The 21149-nt window shown below is 34.4% G+C and overlaps 1 protein-coding gene across 2 annotated transcripts; it reads right to left on the reverse strand.

Annotated features, from left to right (window-relative positions):
• Positions 1-752: 752 nt before the first annotated feature.
• On the reverse strand, positions 753-18641 carry LOC120623767 (transcriptional regulator ovo-like). Of its 2 annotated transcripts, none has more exons than XM_039889987.1 (4): positions 18382-18641; positions 3465-5125; positions 2625-3050; positions 753-2420 (listed from the first exon to the last, which is right to left on the reverse strand). In XM_039889987.1, exons 1-4 carry the CDS (start codon positions 18539-18541, stop codon positions 2235-2237), a joined length of 2433 nt encoding a protein of 810 aa, XP_039745921.1. In that variant the 5' UTR covers positions 18542-18641; the 3' UTR covers positions 753-2234. The 2 variants fall into 2 exon arrangements, with proteins under 2 accessions (XP_039745921.1, XP_039745920.1); XM_039889986.1 differs by having other exon boundaries at positions 3408-5125.
• Positions 18642-21149: the final 2508 nt, after the last annotated feature.

Raw genomic sequence — 21149 nt, forward strand, 5'->3', positions numbered from 1 at the left:
TAGCGCCATCTAGTAGGAAACATGGTAGTTTTGATTTACTTTTTCAAAGGTACAATAAGACGTAATAAGACGTAATTACAATGAGACGTTTGAAACAAGAGTTTTATAATTTAAATAATCACTTATTCAACCATGTACCCGCACCGTTTGTTAGTTTGGTTAATTGAAAGAAAACCACGATGTTGATTTCAATTTACTACTGCCTACACGTCGTAGAATATTTACGTTTTTCATATAAATAAATATAAATATACTACGACAATACACACATCGCCATCTAGCCCCAAACTAAGATGCCTGATGAATATATTAGGAATAATATACATTATACATAAATACTTATAATATATAGATAAACACCCATACACTGAAAAACACACATGCTCATCACCCAAATACTTTCCAGTTGTGGGAATCGAACTTACGGCCTTGGAATCAAAAAGCGGGGTCGCTGCCCACTGCCCCAGTCGGCCGTCAGATATACAAAGCATGTGCTCCTTGGGTTCGCTAGTGACTTGACTTATGAATATGTTTTATTGGTTATAAATAAAAATATCGATTGTCTTGAGTTTCAGTCAGTTCCTGTATATTCCTCTACAAGTAAGAATTCACAACCGATCTGGACAGGTTTTAAGACTTATGTTTTTTTTTGGCAAACGAGTTTGAGCTTGAGAAGTCCAGGTATTAGGAATATCATCTTATATCTAAGTAGCCGTTAAAATCTTTAAAAGGTTGTTAATGAAACAAATGTAAATGTTTTAATCTTGATATATTGCTTATCAATACAGAATAACAAGAGTGTTTCCAAAAAACACGAAACAACAACTTGACAATGGGTTCAAAATGCTAATAAATGCAATAGATGTAGGTAAAGGCATTGCGCTATCACAATAATAATATAATGGGACAAAACCATGATGATAAGCCAATATATAAATTAAGTGTTCATATCTATCAAAACTTACCAAATCGTACAAAATACTATAACAATTTTATCTTTTTTAAAATCTCATAAACACTAATTAGGTACTACTAAAATATTTAGATAGAATTATCTTAAATTTTTACTACTACTTTCTAAATTTAGACATATTTACAATTTTTTTATATCCCCAAGCTTCGCTGTGAAAGCGCAAATGTACCAAATTGAGCATAATAATATTAGATAAAACTTTCACTACCAAATATTTTGATTCACAATATTTATCTCGATGTTTCATTATGCTGTAACATTCAACACATTTAATAACTTAATTACACTGATAGATTGTTCCCATACACACTCACAGTATAGACTGCATCCGATCGAATCTATAATTTAAATAATATAAATAAATCTAGAAAATGCATTTTAACTTGGTACGACTTATCGTGAGCCCAACTTATGTTCTCACGTAAATACAAGGTTTTAAAATTTTGTTACATTAATAAGTACCAACAAAAAACAAACATAACATTAAGTACATACATAACACAAAACTTGTGACATTATTTGTGTTAATATTTTGTGAGACGATTAGAAACTAATATCACTAAACGAGGAAAAGAGATTCCTTATCCTGGAGTTACCATCAAGGTCTTATCAACATTGACGTAGTTTTATGATTTGGACAAAGAGTGTCATCCCAATCATAATCGCTTCGCATCAAGTCAGCGACTTTCGTAATACTTGCATTTAGCACCATCCAAAATAATAATCCGATGTAATCGCTGAATTGAATTGAAACACGCTATATTTTTATTTAAATAACATTAGAAATGTACTAAAACTAATTGTTAAGATTTACACTAATTACTATACTTAATAATAATCCCGTACCATCACCAAAGATTGCACATAATACCCGATACTTTGATTTTTTTAATTCCAGTCATGCCTAAATCAAGACTAAAGGGATTATCCCTGACTGTTAAAAAATTAAGGTATTTTAAAACGGAACATCAAGTTGTAGTCGTTCCTCATTTGTAACTTAATCGCAGAATATTTAGTAACAGATGCATTATACCCATATTTATTTTGGAAGACAGTGTCAAACCGAGTTTACAGTGTATTGCACTCGTCGAAAATTACGTATGCACTGGGGTTCTAAGCTCTAAGTTTAATCGATACCTTAAAAACGGACGGAATAAATTCGTATTTCTTATTCCAATTTTGCACCAAACGTTTAAATGTAGTAATAAATTAGTAAGTACGTATCAAAAGTGGTACAAAATTGGTTTGAATATCTGAACCCTTAATTATGAACTGGCATAGGCAGCTGGCCCAGAAGTTGATTGGCGAAAGTTGCATTCGTAAATTTAAAATGTCTCTTGTCATAGAACTTGAGGAGTGCAGGAGAATAAGGGTGCTGTTTTTTTAAATGCATGTAGTGTTCTTCAGGCTCTGATGTAGTGTGACCGCATTCTTCGCATACGTACATCTGTAAAAACATACAAATGTTAGAAACAAGTTTCTTTCTAAAATTAATATTCACTCATGATTTTGAAACCTTTTTTTTGTGAGCTAGTGAAAAGCCAATTTGAGACGCCACAAAAAGCAATAAAAATGAGGAACTATCATATTTTATGAAATTATTTCCATATTATAAGTAAGGTAAGATTTAAGAATATATTTGAAAAGTTACCTTAGTCCTCCTCTCCTTATAAGCGTAGGTGTGTTGTACCCCATGAACTTTTAGACAGTGAGATTCTAAAGAGCATCTTTGCGTAAAGGATTTTTCGCACAAGTTACACTTGTAAGGTCGTACACCAGTGTGTGTTCTTGTATGTCTTTTAAGGTCAAAAGTGTCGTTAAAACCTTTACCACAAAATGTGCATAGGTATCGTTTGACGTCAGAGTGGCATTTCATGTGTCTATTCAAAAGTCTTTGTAGACTGAAGTTCTTCGTACAAATCCTGCATACAAATTTTGTAGGGTCATCTTCGCTTACTAGCACTTGCTTATTTTTCTCTTCTTCTCTTTGTCTAGCGTTAGCTTCAGTAGCTAATGGGTTCTTCACTCCATGCCCTCCATTAATAAACTCTAAGGGAAGCTCTGCTGGAAGGCCCAACTGTAAAAAAGTATTTAACTATTAGCTATTTTGATTAAGGTATCTACGTTTTGAGTCAGGATTTTTTTTGATAAACTCGCAAATATATGTAAAGCTGAGCATAATTTGTAACTTTTACTTTAATAATAATTCATTAAAAATTTAATAATTTAATAAATTCATTAAAGTTGATTTTGTTAGAAATTATACTATAAAAAATGTGAATTGCACTAGGTTGAAGCATAAGTTGATTCAGGCTCAGCGTTTTTTTATAACGTTTATGATTTCTATCTTCGGTGTCATCATTATTTTAACATGATTTGATGACAATGAACGAAAAAGAATCTAAGCTTCGCCTTAAAATCAAATGATGCTTACCCTTTGATGCAAGATTTGTATTTTGCTATCGACGATAGAGACTTTCTTGACACTTACAGCAGCAGCAGGGCTGAGAGCAGAGTTTTCGATGTGACTGCTGCCATCCAGTGAATTGTTTCCACCCGGAGACGGCAAAGAAACCCCTGTTGGGGAGTCCAGGTCCAACGACGGATTTGTGAATGGAAATCCAGGGGACAATATTTGCTGCCTCTGTTGTAGTTGAACATGTATTTGTAATTGCTGCATTTGACCTTCATTTTGGAGAAGTGCTGGATTGAGTTGCATTAAAAGATCAGGTCGTTCTTTTGCAAAATTGTAAGTTGAACCCTGTTCTTGGCTTGCAAAAGCTATGTAGTTAGCTTTCTCATAATACTGTCTGCTTAAATTAACTTGCTCTGCTAACGATTCTATGTCAACTGCATTATGTACCGAGTCAGGTGTAATTGACGAAGATTCTCTTAATTCGGAATCGGTAATTGATTCTACCTGATTATTTAAGAAACTAGCAAAATCTTCTGTCGAGTCTGAAAGGTTTCCTAATATTGCTTCATTTGGTGGGAAAGTTAAAGTAGTATAAAATTGATTATTATCTATAACGTCTTCTCCCATATCTACAACCATTGAATCATCAAAGTTGCTGCCATACCCAATTGCACTTAAATTTTCTAATTTATTTTCATAATCAATTTCTTCATCTTTAAGAGCTAAACCATAATGTGCATTTTGCATTAACGAATATTGTTTACTTTGTTCGGGAAAATTAGTATTTGTATTTTCATTGTTTTCACAATCCATGTTGAAGCCATTAATAATGTTAAATTCATTTGTAAAGTTACCATTGGCATTGAATGTGTTTTGACCACTCTTAGTCGATGGTCCTAAGGTTTCGTAAAATGGTGGAAGACTCCCAGTTGGAGGGCTATTAGGACCATAGTTAGATCTACCATCGCGGCCATTACCACCGCTACCAGAGCCACCACCTAAAGCTCCACCACCACCGGATGATGGGGCAGCACTTCCAGTACCAGAGCTAAAGTTTCCAGAGCCTCCACTACTTTGTGAATTGCCATTCGAGCCATTACCTCCCGTAGACCGTCCATGACCGGCGGCAGCATTTAAAATTCCAGGAATTTTATTACCAGGACGATTTCTTAGAACTAATAATGGCCTCGCTAAAATTCCATTTGCAATTTTAGAACTACTAGTTCGCCTCTGTTCTCTGATCTTCTTTTCGGTTTCCTCGTCTTCAGATTCACCTCTCTTTTTTGCAATGGCATAGTCAATAGGCTGATCTTGTTCAGGTTCCGAAGTAGGTAGTGTGGCCGGGATGGTTACGTCGGATAATTCCTTTTTACTGTCTCGAAATTGTGACTGTGATGGCGTTCTTTGTATGACAGATACTTTTTGACAGGTTACATTATTATCGATTCCAGGAGAAGGAGCTGATTCTGGTGTTGGTGAATTTCGGGGTGGTAGGACTACTGGTTCGTTCTCTAATACATCTTTTTCCTCTTTTATTAGTGGTTTATCCTCAGTCTTTTTATCTTCTGCAACTACGGGTAAGTACTGTTTTCTTTCAGCCTGCGTAAGGACATGTCCTCGGTGGCTGCCGTAAGGTATTTCCCCACCAAGGATTGATGATATGAACCGTCTGGGTTCCTTATTTCTTCGTTCTTGTGTATTCTTTGCTCCATTATTCTCGCCAAATACGTCGCGATCTGAAATGGAGAAATTATCATACTTAGATTAATATGGCCAGTTTATTTACTACATGAGTAAACATATTTAAATATAATTGGGTAGATTTAAGAATGTAAAATTTATAAAAAAAACAAGTCATTAAGAAGTGACAAGTATAGTCTTGTCTGTTTATAACGTATTCGTGTAGCGTCGCAGGCGTTAGGCCTCGTTGACGTCACTGGTATGTGCCTCCATAACGGTAACACTCGCCTCTGCCACAGATTACTAATAAGTTACTTGACTCTACATACACACCAATACCACTGTCAATGTGTGTGTGTCTGTGTCGCATTATTATAATTAGCGTGCCAGCCAACAAAGTGACATATTCAATCTCGACCTAAATCTCTTAATCATTGATGCTGCGGAAATTTTATCATCATTCACTGTGGAACAACACTTCCTGTTTTATTTATCCCAACAGCTCTGTATTATTTTCATTTAAAAAAAAAAATAACAGCCACAGTTTTTGGTCTAACGATTTGTGTGCACAATGAAGGAAGTAATTTAATATCAAATCTTCTAGTTACAGCGAAAAATGCGTAGGTAGCCAGTGAAAGTCCCAAGGTTGGTCAAAACGAGTTCCTTTGCCCTTTCTCAGCTTTTGTTAGGGACCCAAGGACGATGCCTGCATTGTCGAGTCTTCTTTTTTGTTCAGAACCCGTAATTGTATGCGTCTGTGCAGCCTGGCGTGACAACACGGACGATTTTAAAAACCGTCCATATAGCACTATTATTGCATTTAAACATTTTTAAGAAGTTAGCCTTAAACGTGGATGTAATTTGTAAACATTTAAAAGCAACTGTGCGCGTAACTATTTTTAGAACTATCAGGATATATACCTAAGCATTATAACTGTCGTTGATATTGACGTTTACAGTTAGCATTTGTGTAAAATATTATGATATAACAATATTTCATACGAAAAACTTAGCAGACGAAAATCATATACATGTGATTTTCGTCTGCTATTGTATATATCAAAGGTATTGAAAAAAATAAGTAGAAATATTTTCAGAAAAAGCTTATTTTAGTTTATGTCTTTACGTAACTGAAACATTAACTTAACGTAACGTAATTTGAATTAACATTGCAACTAATAGACATAACCATACAAAGCATACAGCATTGGAGTCTTTGTTAACGAGCTCTATTTAAATTGCGGTTTTTATTCTAAAACGGTAAGTCAAGGCCCCGTAATTAGCATGTCCATATCTATTCAGTTACTTGCCGTTTCCTGCCGAGAAACTGTATGCTAACCTTGAATACGAGCATTCATTATTTGGTTCTAAAAGAGCCTGCCTTGTTCGCATCGTTTTTCGGCAATAATTAGTGATCCTTTTACACTCTTCCGCCGCTAATAGAATTAGTACTTTTGGCTAAATACTGGTATTCAAAAGTCGAATGTAGATGTGTCTGTAATGAAGCTCATAATAGGGTTTTCGCCCATTTGAATCAGGCAATACTCCTAAACGATTGACGAATGAATGCTGAATTTGACAGTTGACTGGCGCAGTGGGCAGCGTCCAAGGCCGTGGGTTCGATTCCTAAAGCTGGAATATTTTTGTGTGATGAACATGATTGTTTTTCAGTGTTTGGGCGTTAATCTGTATATTATAAGTATTCATGTTTTCTTAAAAATATTCATCAGCTATATCTTACTAACCATAACACAAAATACGCTTACTTTGGGGATAGATTGGAATTGTCGAAGTACCTATTATATAAATTATTTAGAATAAATATTAAATCCTAAACGTGTTTATTTTAAGATTGCGGTGCTATTCAAGTTTAAAGGTTATCAAATGTTTTTTTTTTATTATTGTCGCCGAAAGATACCTTGGTATCTTTCGCCGCCAAAAATAAAACGTATTAGGTACGGCAAGTTAGACAAAAAAGTATACCTTAGGTAGCCCTACACTTTGGATTTTACCCTTCCGAATTTTTAATCGCCAATTAATCAAATCCTAAGTAATATTACCTATTAAACGTTATTCTTATTTCTTATTGTTTTGTAGGTAATCTCTCAAATTAATTCTTTATGCAGGTTATCTAATTGATTAGAGAAGTCATATATTTATTTTACATTTATTTTTAATAGGTATTTCGGTAGCTAATATATAACAGTGAGTAATCGAAGCACGAAACTGTAATCAGTATATAAGAACCATTTTGTAATATCATTGATATTAAACTCATTGGCTTGATTAAAGCCCAAAGGTCCCTAGCTTCGCTTCTATAATAAAAAAAAAACAATATTACGGAACTTTTGGTGTAATACTATTTGTACTATGAAATATATTTTCTGTTAATATGTAAAATATTGAATCTCAGAGAGAATTAATTCGATAATAACTAGAGTCAGACATTCATTCAGTACCTAACTTTGTTACTTTGTTTGCATTATCAAATACAAGCAGGCCGACCATAGATTCAACACGTAAATTATAGGTGCAATATATAAATGAGCGTTTTATATATATCATACAAAGTCTATTTGATATTGTGCCATACGTAATAAAATGTATCCTATTTCGTCCATTTTTAGGGACAGATATATATGAACGCATCATATGTGCCTGTAGGTCAACATGAATAAAACGTTTTTGAATTTTTTATTTTTTTATTTTAATCGAATATCTTACTGGTTTGGCATATGCTACTCGTATCTACTATTAGCAGACCGTTATTTGTAATTGTCATCGCAATTTAGCAATGTGTCATTAGATACGACGAAATCACTGTAATAAAAATGTCGTCATACCTACATTATGGTAAGTTAATGAGCTAAATGCATTCTGCGGTTAAAGCTATTAAATACAAGTGTTTGGAGTAATTATCGGTGCATTAATCACTGGCGAAATATAATTTTGATAATGCCAAAATTATTGATTAACGCATAACTTATTGTGCAACTCCACAAGTATCAGTATTATCTCAGGTGAGGTATTAATTAACTGGTTTGTCCTATCTATTTTTGATAAAGGTGCTTACGTACTTTTAGCTTCATCCAAACTTTACCCTAAATAGCTTAAAGGTTAATTAAGAGGACCGTAATTTTAGACGTTAAAAACAAGATCACTTCTTTAGATGGATTATAGAGGGATTTAATGAGCTTTAAAAAAACATTCGTATAACTTCAATTTTCATCTTTATTCGAGACTAGTTAGTCTATATTCATAATAGCTTAATGCTTAAGGGGGAGTCCGAAAATCTGTTAGGTCTTAATTCAAATCACACCCGTACGAATGCTGCCATCGATACTAAATTCTTAAAGCAATGGCTGTCATTAGTACTAATCTTAGATTTCACTAAATTATCACAGTGCAATAAAGGAGAATATTAGTCATATTTAACAAGTAAATGCCATAATTTATTTAAAAAATAAGCTGCAAGACTGCCGTGTTTTAATGAATAGTTACGCGTGTTAACATTCTTAAGCATCCTTTATATCCAGTAGGTATATCATGCGCTTAACTGCATATCAATTATGCCAGACGCACCTACAAAGTTTGTAGATATAAAGCGACTATAAAACAAGACTAAATTAAAAAAAAAAAACTAACGAGAAGCGGCGGGCGGACTAGCATGTCCTTGCGCTCGGGGTTATCGGACGCTGTTAGCATTTAACGCTTTAAAAACGTAAGACAGCTATGAAGAACCGCTCCGAAGCCCGGGCGGTGGGCATATAAAATTCCGTTGAAGGCTTTTTTTTCATAAACATAAGTACCGATAGCACACGGTACATCGGGAGCGCTGTGCCCGCTAAGGATCGGTTGAAAGGTCGTTTGGAAGGACATTTTTTTGTCTTGAATTGTTTATCGTGGCATCGGTCGCATGCAAACGTCTACTTTGTACTCAAATGAGATAAATTGTTACCTACCTTTTCACCATGGATTTATGTTTAAAAAATTACTAGCTATATGTACGGTTTCATTGTAGGTACCCTACCTCAAAAACTTTCCACCCATACAAACATCAGCAGTAATAAGGCAACATGTATAGCTAAACAGTCTTCCGGATATTTTCAACACCGTGCTAACTATGCAAAAAATCGATTTAATACTTAGGTACCTACCTACGTACTTCTCTCTAAACGAACGGCTACAAAAACTGTTCAACGTTTTATTATAACTTTGATCACAGCGTGAATCACAACCAGATTTGGCAAGGGTTAATGACCCAAATATGTTTGTTGAAGTGTTCAAGGCTAACACCAACTAATTTGGTTTGCTGAATAGAAAAAAATCCGGTATCTAAGACGGCGATCGATTAATTTAGTTTGTCGTTCAGTCGAACGGATAGCTCTTGGTTTATTGGACGTTTAAACCGTTAACATAAAGGTTTAACTTCTTCGAAAAAGCGTTATCCAATTAGGTGTGGTCCGTTCCCCAGCATAATAATATATTACATAATGTAATGTAATGTGTACATATGTTTTGAGTATTGAGTTGCTTAAGTCTATTAGCAGACAAGATTTTAAGCCAACGTTTTCTTAGAAGATAGCAAGTTTTAGATCTCGAGACTGCGAACTAAGGTATCTATTACCTAGTCAACTATATGGCCGCTGTTCTCGTGCTTCCAATGTCACGGACACGGAGTCTAGCGTTTATGTGATCGTTACTTTGACGGTCACAACTCACAATGTGTGACGTTAATTACTTAAGTTATTTGTTGCTACAAGTATATGTAATAATAAAAAAACGGTTTTAGGTATGCGAGTTTAGCGTAAAGGTTTCAAAATATATGATTTTAATCAAAATGATAGTCAAAATTCAGATAAAATAGAATAAACTCTAATCATCACAATCAACCCATTACCGACTTTAATAGGGTTTTTTCACAGAATGAAAGGGGTTTGGGCGTAGTCACCTATGCTGGCTATGTAAGGGTTTTTATGATTCAAACGCCACACCAACGTCTTTAGATAAAATACATTAAATATTTATCATCATAAACCTATAAATAACAAGCCACAGAATTACACGCAGCTCCAGAATTGGTCGATACGCTGGACAATACGACAATGGAGGATATTAGGGAACTATACTTCAAAGAAGTATACTTCTGAACTTTAGTTACGATATTATAATACCAGGAGCATGTTCGACACTATACACGGTAATTTTCAACTTGACAAAAATCTAGATAGCCACAAAAATTATTACGTTCTGCGAACTAAACATGCTTTGTAAGTCGTTAAACGGGTTCTAAATTTTGAGACTATTCAATTGTTATGTAGAACGCCCGTACATTGTCCTCAAATCTTAAGCGATCGTAGGCGGTATTCAGCAAATTGCTCCAAAATACCTACACGAAATGATTATATTTTATAGCACGGCACAACAATAGCGGAGATGACCTTACTCCTGGGATGTGTGCGTGCTTTTAAAACGCTTGATCTTTTTTTAAAGATTGGTCGAAAAAAATCAAGTTTACGAAATCATTTCAACACGGGTACTTGATATACAGGGGCATATACAGGATGTTCAACTTGAAAGCTATAGACTTAGCACGCAAATGAGATAAAATGGCAAAATCCTTCTTCTGTGCTGTTAAAATATTTAGCAGTCATTGTGTTTGTCAAACTGGACGCAGTAGGAAAAATATCGGAATAATGGCAAAAGGTCTTCAAGGTGGGGAGAAGTGTTGGGTAATCGAATCTGGGAATCGCCATCTCATAGTTAAAATAATATTTGATATCGGTTAATCACACCTATTATCGTGGAACAGCAATTTATTGAAAATTAGACAATTGCTCTTTTTTAAATATTGTTCATGTAAAAATAACATTTTCAAATTTTATTCGTACCTATTCTCTCATGCTAAATTTTACAAAAGCAAGTTATTAGTAACTCTGTTCATGGAATTTTTTATGTTAATTTCCTATGGCAACCTTTAAAGTGTTCAGAATTGGGTGTTTTAAACCACCTATTTAGATACCTTTCACAAAATGGAAATGGATTTTTAATACTCAGATAAAGTGTCAAAGCATCCAGGTGGTCTTAATGCGTTGATAACAAGCAACGGGCCTTAATGTCAAGGATTCATCAAATCCACCCAAGTGCACTTAAGGCAGACAACTATTGTCTTTGGCGGTTTGTCACTGTACCGGATTATTATGTAGATCTTCAATATTAACAGTTAGTTGGGAAATTATTATAGGTTCTTGACCTACCGATGCATACAATTAAAAAAATGTGTAAAAACGCATCTAGTACAGCGAGGTTACTATACATTTGATGAATTTCTCAAAGACAAGGTAGACTGGAAGCAGCCAGCCTCGCTCTCATCTCCCGCAAGATAGAAAAATGATTGTAAATGTTGATGTTGGAAAAGAGCAACTACTGAGTTTCTTGCCGGCTCTTCTCGGTAGAATCTGCTTTCCGAACCGGTGGTAGAGTCAATACAAATATACATTGATGTTTCAAAAGTGCTTATAAAGTAGGCCTACTTGATATAAATGAATTTGAATTTGAATTTATCATTACTTCGAACGATGGATATTCTCTGCCGGACATAGTGTGTAGGTATTCATCATCGTTTCTTTACCTAATGGGAGAGTCTATGAGCGCTAAGCTTTCTGGGAGCGGGTCATCATTCCAGCACCTTAGTACCCATTGTACATTTTTGCTCATGACCACTTTAGCTTCACAAATCGTGCATGTTCGGTTTATTTAAGAATCTGCTCATTTTTGATTTAATCATTCGGAAATCTAAGCTGCTGATTAAAGCTATCTTCCGAAATTAATATACTATATAAAGAAGGTTACTAGCATTATTACTTGACCTTAAGTTACCGACTGATAAGACTTTACTGATACAGTAAGGAATAGACAGATCAAACAGATGCTCCATCTGAACAAATGTGGGAAACCATCGCTTATAAACAGCGATAATAATGGAAGGTACCTACACAACCCAAAAAGTGCCGCCTTGTGTCCATAACCTACCATACTACGCTTCAGATCGGAACACAGCATTTTTGTTTGGCAGCATAAACAAGCAAGGACAAGCTCTGGCACAAAAAGCTCTCCTACCACCCAACTTAATTGCAGCAACTTCAGGCGTAATACTGGGCTAATATAGGCCTTAAATATAGAACGTTACTAAAACGCTTTGTACATAATTCGCAATTTGTCTAGAACTACCGTCTACCATTAAGTTTTAAACCGATAACGCTAATTATATGGATAATCGTAATGATATTGAGTGCTACAATATAACTTAATCGCTTTACCGTTATTTCAAGGAGACATAAATTTTCCCGTATGGTTTCGCGTTTCATGTTGGAACGATTGAATTCTTAATTTGAATAAATTTGACAATATTTTTTGCTATGTGGAAGGAAACAAGAGCAATACATGTTTTGTCTGTGAAAAACTGCCTTTGTAGTTAGTCGTTCTGCACCTTTTTCATTAGATATAAATTATAGTTAATGTGGTTTTATTTAAGTTACTTAAAAATAACTACTACTAAAAATAACTATAAGGTGTACAAAAATATTATATTTCAAAGCCTATAACGTAGCAGTTTTTTTAATGATATTAACAATCGACATAATCGACTTTACTTAAAACACAAGGATTACACATTTACCTACAAAGAAGATTATAATTCAAGTAAAACTAAATGTTTTTGAAACAGGTAAATGGAAGGAGATTATCTATTTTAAAATAAAAACCCAATACCTACCCTATTTATTTATTTACTGATTTTGGAACAGTTTCAATTCGTCTCGTTCTCGTTCGGAAACTTCAAAAATTCAAGAATGCAGAAACGAAATGGTAAGTCTATCTAGCTAAATTAAGAATCAGAGTTAAGTCTAGGTATGTGTCATCACGGCTTGGATGAAGGGCTTATATTAGCCACTGTTCCTGTCCTTAATAAACTTCCCCTCAAACCATACCTACAATGTTTTTCCCATCCAAGGGTTAAAGTGTTATTTAAAAATCCGTCATCAGGTCACTTACTACATCTATGCGTAGGCAAGAGAGATTGATAGACAGACATACGATTACATAGGTACCAATGTAATCGTATGTCGTTACGATTATCTAGGTTTAGGATATGATAAAAAAAATTAATTTAAACTTGCATAAGTAAGTAGTTAAACTTATTTGGAACATAAATAACTTTGCATGTGTACTCAAAATACGGAAAATCAGATGAGTGATTTTACTCTCATCTCATTTTCCGAAAGAAAACTTCAGAAAATATATTCTTTTCGCATCAAAATTAGTTTCCATAAGAATGACAAATATGGAAAGACACCATTATATTATTACTAAAAGTAGGTGGATAGGTATATGTCTGCAATAAACTATGAATTGTTGCTATATGTGGCCGGGACAGCTGTCTGTTCATACAAAGATAATGACAAAAAACCTACATATACATTTACCTACTTAAATAAACAAGCAGATGTCTTTTCCATAACTTCGTAGCAATTAAAAACTGACGGACCCGCATCGCGAAGGTGGATACTGGGTACGTTTATTGCAAAACCGGCGATTTGAATACTTGAACAAGACATGTGTGACCGTTCCTAGAACAAAATGCCACATCACGTGCGGCACATCTTGCCGCGGACAGGCAAAAAATAAATGGCAAGCCCTTGTATACAGTGCTCTTAAGTGGCAATATCGAACATTGGCTTCGCGGTTGCCGATCTATAAATAACTTTGAAACAAGAAACGGAATCTTTTAGAGTTCTGCACTTAGAAGAAAACCGAACAATATTATAATTTATACCGGTCAAATTTGTATTCGTTCTGATATTTATAAGGAAACAAAGTTTTTATAGCTAGATTACAGTGAAAATAATTGTAAGCACCCGTTAAACCAAGACAGAAAAGGTCTGTGCCTAGCAGCGGAACTTAGTTACAAAAGAAGGATAATGACGAATAGATTCAACACATGCTACGGACCATGTATTTTGACGGCCAATTGGCGCAGTGGGCAGCGACCCTGCTTGCTGAGTCCAAGGCCGTGGGTTCGATTCCCACAGCCGGTCAATGTGTGGTGAACACGAATGTTTATCAGTGTCTGGGTGTTAATCCACAAGTATTTAGGCATTTTATAAATAAAATATTCATCCGTCACATTAGTACCCATAACACAAGCTATAGGTACGCTTACTTTGGGGCTAGATGGCGATGTGTGTATTGTCATAGTATTATTTTTAATATTTGTTAATAGATATTTACCGAGCAGACTTGCTCCACCTAAAAATGTTCAAATCATTCTTTCTTGCCGCTGTAAAAAATATTATTTCATTTTGCAAGCTACTCGTATTTGATTTAATCAAGGTCAGTTCAGTGGCTTAGCCGTGATGTATCCATCAATTGTATTGTACTTGAGCGTTAAATTACGATTGAAGGTTTCGTTAGTTAAGCTCCGAATACATAATTGTTTAAAGAAAAAAAAGATTAGCAGACTGAGGAATTAAAGATAAGATTGGCGTGTAAGTGGAAAAACATAACGATTAAGAGCAATTGTTCGGTGGTAGCCGTTCCAAGAACGGTTTTGCTCCATTATGAATGCAATCGTATTTTTTATGATCGCAAATCTTTGAAAAGGCAAAACGTTAAAAAGGTAAATACAATGGAAAGTGTATACAATGGCGGATCGGCCGGCCACATGGTTAAAGCTTGTTTTTTTTGTGAATAATCACCAAAGATTACTGTTTCGCTCCTTATGCGTTATGCTAATTTAAGATTATTTAGGTACGTACATAAAACGATCCAGTTAAGTCAGCTACAGTAATTATGCATTAAAGAAATAATACAAATAACTACCTATGTAATAAATAAACACGTTGGTTTTATTTGTATGGGAAGATACACAAATGTTTGTGTATGTAAACTCTTAGGCCCAGCCAGTTATATTCCCGAAATAAATTTTTAATAAAGTTAAAGATCGAAACTAATTTAGTGAGTTTCTTTAATTTAAATAGAATTTACGCTAACTAACGGGTATACGGTATACAAGTAAATTGTATATTAAAGGTATATTGACGGTTTGGCGGATTAGTAACGTCAGAGCTAGTGGAAAGATTTGTGACCGGTTTTGCTATTCCGTGAAATTCAGTAAATGAAAAAGCAGATCGCCAATCGGAATAGAAATTATTAAGAACATGATATGCATTGGTAAGAAATATTCTGAGTTTGGTTAATCATTATTGGGTTTTATAAGTCAAAATTTTACTTTGCCGTTAAATGCAGTAGTTAGTCTGGCCGTGCACAGAACATTTAGTCCGACTGCCTTACTCTCAGACTTCAGTATACGGTTTATACTGGATAGTCTTATAAAGTTACTACTTTGCAATCCTTATGAACACCGGGCGCGTTGAATTCTTTTGTAGGAGAGATGTGAAAGCTTTTGATTAATATTACATTTATTGTGCCATATTTCAGTTTTATATTCAAGTACCGTACGCATGTTATAAAGATACGCTTTTGTTGTTTTTAGCTTTTTAAGACTAGCTCCACTCTCTTATCAAAATTGTGTTGCGATATTTATCTTGTCAACATGTCGTTTGCAGTAAACGGTTAAAAAATAATTAGTGAAAATTATCTTCTAACAAATGTCGATTGCGACGTAGGTATAACGAAGCCGCGAGCCGGTGCTTAGAATACCGTAAATTCCAAACGTTAACAAGGGCACAGCTCCCCTCGCCTTTTTTTATTTCCATTTGCACTTAGTTTGACCTTAAAGACAAGTGTGCCCTTTGTACAGGTGTCAATTCACCTGGAATTACGTTTACTTTATTTTTGCCCTTTAATAATTTGTTGGCTACGATAAGCGTACATGCGGGCATTTCCGTAACGGTGCGATCGATTTGACATTTTTTTTATCACCTACAATGTGTCTACTAACATTAATACAATTACTTTATTTATTATTTCACCCATTTATTTAGATTTTTACGCATGCAATTTCATAAATTACTTTTCTAGACATATCTACAAAAATTAATAAAAAAAACTTTTTTCCATGCCATTGTATATTTCAGTTTTAATATAGCGTAAGAAGCTATAAGAACATCTCATCTAAAAACACTAGCTAGGTATAATGATCAGGACAGAATTTTGTGAAATTCTCACACAATTAAATAAATAGGTATTTTCTTCAGATAAGACCCATAAGTAATGTACTTATGGGTCTTCAAAGCCGTTCGTATGTTATGGAAAATATGATGTTTTGTTTACAGTGTTAATTTATTTAATCTTGCGAACGGATGGTTTTTACATGCACCAAGTGTTGAGCGGAACAATAAACCTCGATTTGTTGTACCACACTCAGAGCTCTTAGTTTAATTCAATGTCACCTGTCCCATTGTAATACATAAAACAGTACATTTTATGCAAAACCGTAATATATTGTTAATTATATTGAAATGACAGTGGAGATCGCGGTGAGTGACCTAAATACAAAGCGTTAGCCGCGAGCGGGGCTGGCGGATGCCCATTGTGCTGCAATCATTGACACCTCGCCTACAACACAGTTCCTGCCTGGACATCACCATTTAAAGAATGAAACGTGGCCAGTTTGAAGATAGCTACATAAATAATTTCTGTCTATATATGACAGTTTTAACTTGATGAGGGTTGGACTTGACTAAGTGTCATTTCAAATAGCATCATCAATAATGTTTGAAGAGAGGTAAAGTTCTGTTTTGTTTGTGTGGCTCTACCTAACAACACAGTGCCTGCCTGATGACGGTTGGACTTGACCATATATAGAACGGTACACGTCTGATCAGAAGATAACATCATCAATTATGTCTTTAGAGAGGTGTTTGCGTTCCGTTTTGTTTTGGTAATTAAACTACTTCAACAAATGAACGACGCAATCTTATATTACTTGAGTTTTATGCCATATTTATTTCAATACGGATCAGAAATTACAGTTTTCTATTCTAGTAGTACTAATTCATTCTGTGAAATAATTAAATGGCCTTTGCCAATTTTGACATTCTATTCACATACCTAGGTTACACACATTTTTAGATACAGCATGTTCATAAAGGATAAAACTGATCCAAACTAAATAAAAAATAAAGCTTACTTTGTTTAGTTGTCTAAATAATTAGTTTGGCCAGTGCCAGTTTAGTTAGCCTTCTTCAATGAGCAATCATTAAAGATGGCTAACTAAAACTTGTTTTAAATCAAATCCTAAATTATTAGTTAAAATAGCTATCTCTATCAGCGATTCAACTTTGATATCTATCAACTGATTTTATTAATAGGAAATCATTCCCAACAAATGCTAAATGTCAACGATCTGTTGCCCTTGAACTTAAGTCTTCAATAAGAAATCGTATTATTTTCAGAACATTACTTCAAATGTTTGCAATTTACATAATTCTATCCAAATTAACATTGAGAAAAAGATTTCCTTCTAAAGGTCTTACAGTAGTTCATAAAACTACATTTTAGTTCTCCTTAGTTCATTACTGGAAGTATTTCTAAGAATAATAGCATACTTGTTCGAGTTTTAGCATCAGTGTGCGAATTAAGAGTCTGTGGAAAGATGCAAAAACATGACAGTTATATCAGTGATTCACGCGTTCTACCTGGCACCGTTAATATGGGTACTGTGTGACGTTTTGTCCAGTTTGTTTATATATACTATGTGTTGCTTATTAATTTAACACAAGTATACTTCATTACATCTTAAGTATCTAGTAAGTGTATGTTAATGGTTAACGTATTTAAAATTCAAACTGAATTTAAGTTTGAAAGGGTTATGAATTTTAAAAGCAGTTTTTAGCTAGACGTTGATAGTTAAGCAAGATACGAAAGTGTAACTATAGTTAATTATCTAAAATCAGTTCACAAAAGGAATACAACATTATGGAGCACGCAAGTCACACATGATCGCAGGTAGTCAAACTGTTGGTATAGCGTGGTCGAGAACAGGATTGTGACCAAGTGTATCCTTTTTTTTGGTCTGGCAGCGGCCGTTATGGAGGAAGTAATAAATAATTGTAAACTAAATGATCTACAACCAATGAAAGCTAATGATACTTATTATGAGTAGGTTTATGTGCTAAATAAGACAGAAACGCGTAAATATAGATGATATTTTTCTATTAGTAAATTCTATAATGGTTTTTTGTTGAATGAAAAAATTAAGCCTGCATAAAATGTTGATAGGAGAACCTCAAGAATACCGTCAGCAATTAACGGTGTGTTAATTAAATAATGTAAATTAACTGTTACTTACCGACGCATTCCTTATCCTTTTTGGAGAGGAGCGGTATAGGACCATCGTCGAGAGGAGAGCCAGGGCACAGCGGGTCACCCTTGCCAAGGAGCTCCTGACCCTCCTGCAAGCCGAGTTGCTGCTCGTGCAACCGCTTCTTTATTAGGAAAATCTTCGGCATCTTTAATAGTTAATCAACACTGCACAGGATCCTTCTGTTCGTCCGTATCACAAGTTCAGTTTAAAAAATCACCCCGTCCAAAATCGATCAACACAAGTTTGCATCATAACACTGCACGGTGAGTTTCCTCGCGACTCTGTTTATTTTGTGCGGAGCAGCTAGCGGCACATCCAGTACCGTTGGCCGCTGCGAAAGGACTGCGAGTTCGTAGGTGTGTGGTGCCCGCGACACCGTTGCCCGAACAGGTCCGCCCGCGCCCGCGCAGCGCCGCCCGCCTACCCGCGCGCGCGCCTCCGGCCGCCTCTACGCCATCGCCATACCATCACAAATACAGATTCCAGTAAAAGTGCTTGCACATAGACGTCCCTGCCGACTGTCGTAATACTAATAATACCGTAATTTTTTCATGCACTTGGACAACATTGTCTTGCGTTAACTAACGTGATATTGTATATTGTTTAAACTATCGCTTTTAATCCCCGGCGTTTGATAATTTGTCTTTTCGCTTCTTAATTTTGTTTGAATTACATAGATGTATTTTATTGTAAATAAAATGATACATTATACCTTTTACTACTTGGGGCATGCCAGAGTGGTGCTCAGATTGCTGGCTGTATATTAGGAGTCAGGCTGTTCTTTTGAGCAAAATTGTTTTATAGTATAAGTTTTATATAGAAGCACTATAAAAAAGCCTCTTATATATTACGAATATCCCCAGTTAAAAAACAGGTTGACGAGATTAATTATAATGTGATTAGTAACTAGTAACTAGTAAAGCAGGACAGTCATCTAGACACTCTAGATGACTGGCAGAAATCGCTAAACCGCTAAAGGAAGAAACAAAATAAGTTGAAATACCTAACTGAAATAGTATACCTACACACTAATTGAAGTTTTTCTATAAGAAATGCGTCAGCAAATTTTATTTCAAATTTTGAATGAGCTACCTATACCTATTCTGTTATTTTGATTTTTGTGAGTTTCAAATAAGTAATAGGTAAGTAGATCGTATCCCCTTTATTAAAAAAATATCTTTAAAATCCTAATTTTAATAAAGTGTTTTTAATTAAATTTTAATTATTATTATTTTAATTAAATTATGCTAATTCTTATTAACTTAACGAAAAACTTGATGAATGCAAAGATGTTGAATGCTTGATGTCCCTAAATCATCATCGTCAACCCATTACCGGCCCACTACTAGTTTGGGCTAAGAAGAATATAAATAATAATATAATAAATATAACAATATAATATAATAACAATACACATTATGGCAACTTTTGTATCTGAGTTTCAATATTTAAATTGCAATCATATTGTTCTTTCATTACAGCTGAAGCGGTAACCTTTGTAACTAAAGTGTCACATGTACAGAAAAACAGTAAAAATAGATATTATGTAGTATAATGTTAGTTTGTAATTATTAATATTTTTGTCAAATTATGGTTCTCCTCTCAGAATGAGAAAGGTTTAGGCCGTAGTTTACCACGCCAAGTGCGGATTGGTAGACTTCACACGCCGCCGTTGAGAACTCTCCGGTATGCAGGCTTGTTTTCATTTATCGTCAAAGCAATTTATATTTCAATTGCTTAAATTAATAATGCACATAACTCCGAAAAGTCACTTACATACCAAAGTATTTTAATAAATACTCCGTAAAACCTGATTGCAGAATTGCGTAAAAACAACTTTGTACCTAATTGTTGTTTTGTCGAAAAAATATAACTTAGGCAGATAACTATTTGTCTAGAAATATCATAATATTTATCTTGTTTTCGCTGTAAAGAAATCAAGCAAAAGGGATTTATTTAGGGACATTCTTTACAGCGAAAACAAGATAAATATTATGATATTTCTAGACAAATAGTTATCTGCCCAAGTTATATTTTTTCGACAAAACAACAATTAGGTACAAAGTTGTTTTTACGCAATTCTGCAATCAGGTTTTACGGAGTATTTATTAAAATACTTTGGTATGTAAGTGACTTTTCGGAGTTATGTGCATTATTAATTTAAGCAATTGAAATATAAATTGCTTTGACGGTAAATGAAAACAAGCCTGCATACCGGAGAGTTCTCAACGGCGGCGTGTGAAGTCTACCAATCCGCACTTGGCGTGGTAAACTACGGCCTAAACCTTTCTCATTCTGAGAGGAGAACCATAATTTGACAAAAATATTAATAATTACAAACTAACATTATACTACATAATATCTATTTTTACTGTTCTTCTGTACATGTGACACTTTAGTTACAAAGGTTACCGCTTCAGCTGTAATGAAAGAACAATATGATTGCAATATAAATATAGAAACTCAGAAACAAAATTTGCCATAAAGTGTATTGTTATTATATTATATTATTTTATATTGTTATATTTATTATATTATTATATTATATTATTATTTATATTCTTCTTAGCCCAAACTAGTAGTGGGCCGGTAATGGGTTGACGATGATGATTTAGGGAAAATTAATTATTTAGGTTATATTGTCATGAAAGCTAAAAAAAAAGTGGAATATCTACCTCAAGGTATAAGTACCTATTACTTCAACATTAAAATACCTAACCATCTTATTCTGGAAAAAAACTTGTGACAGTCGA

Source organism: Pararge aegeria, chromosome 5, assembly GCF_905163445.1.
Source record: "Pararge aegeria chromosome 5, ilParAegt1.1, whole genome shotgun sequence".
Lineage (NCBI taxonomy): Eukaryota > Metazoa > Arthropoda > Insecta > Lepidoptera > Nymphalidae > Pararge > Pararge aegeria.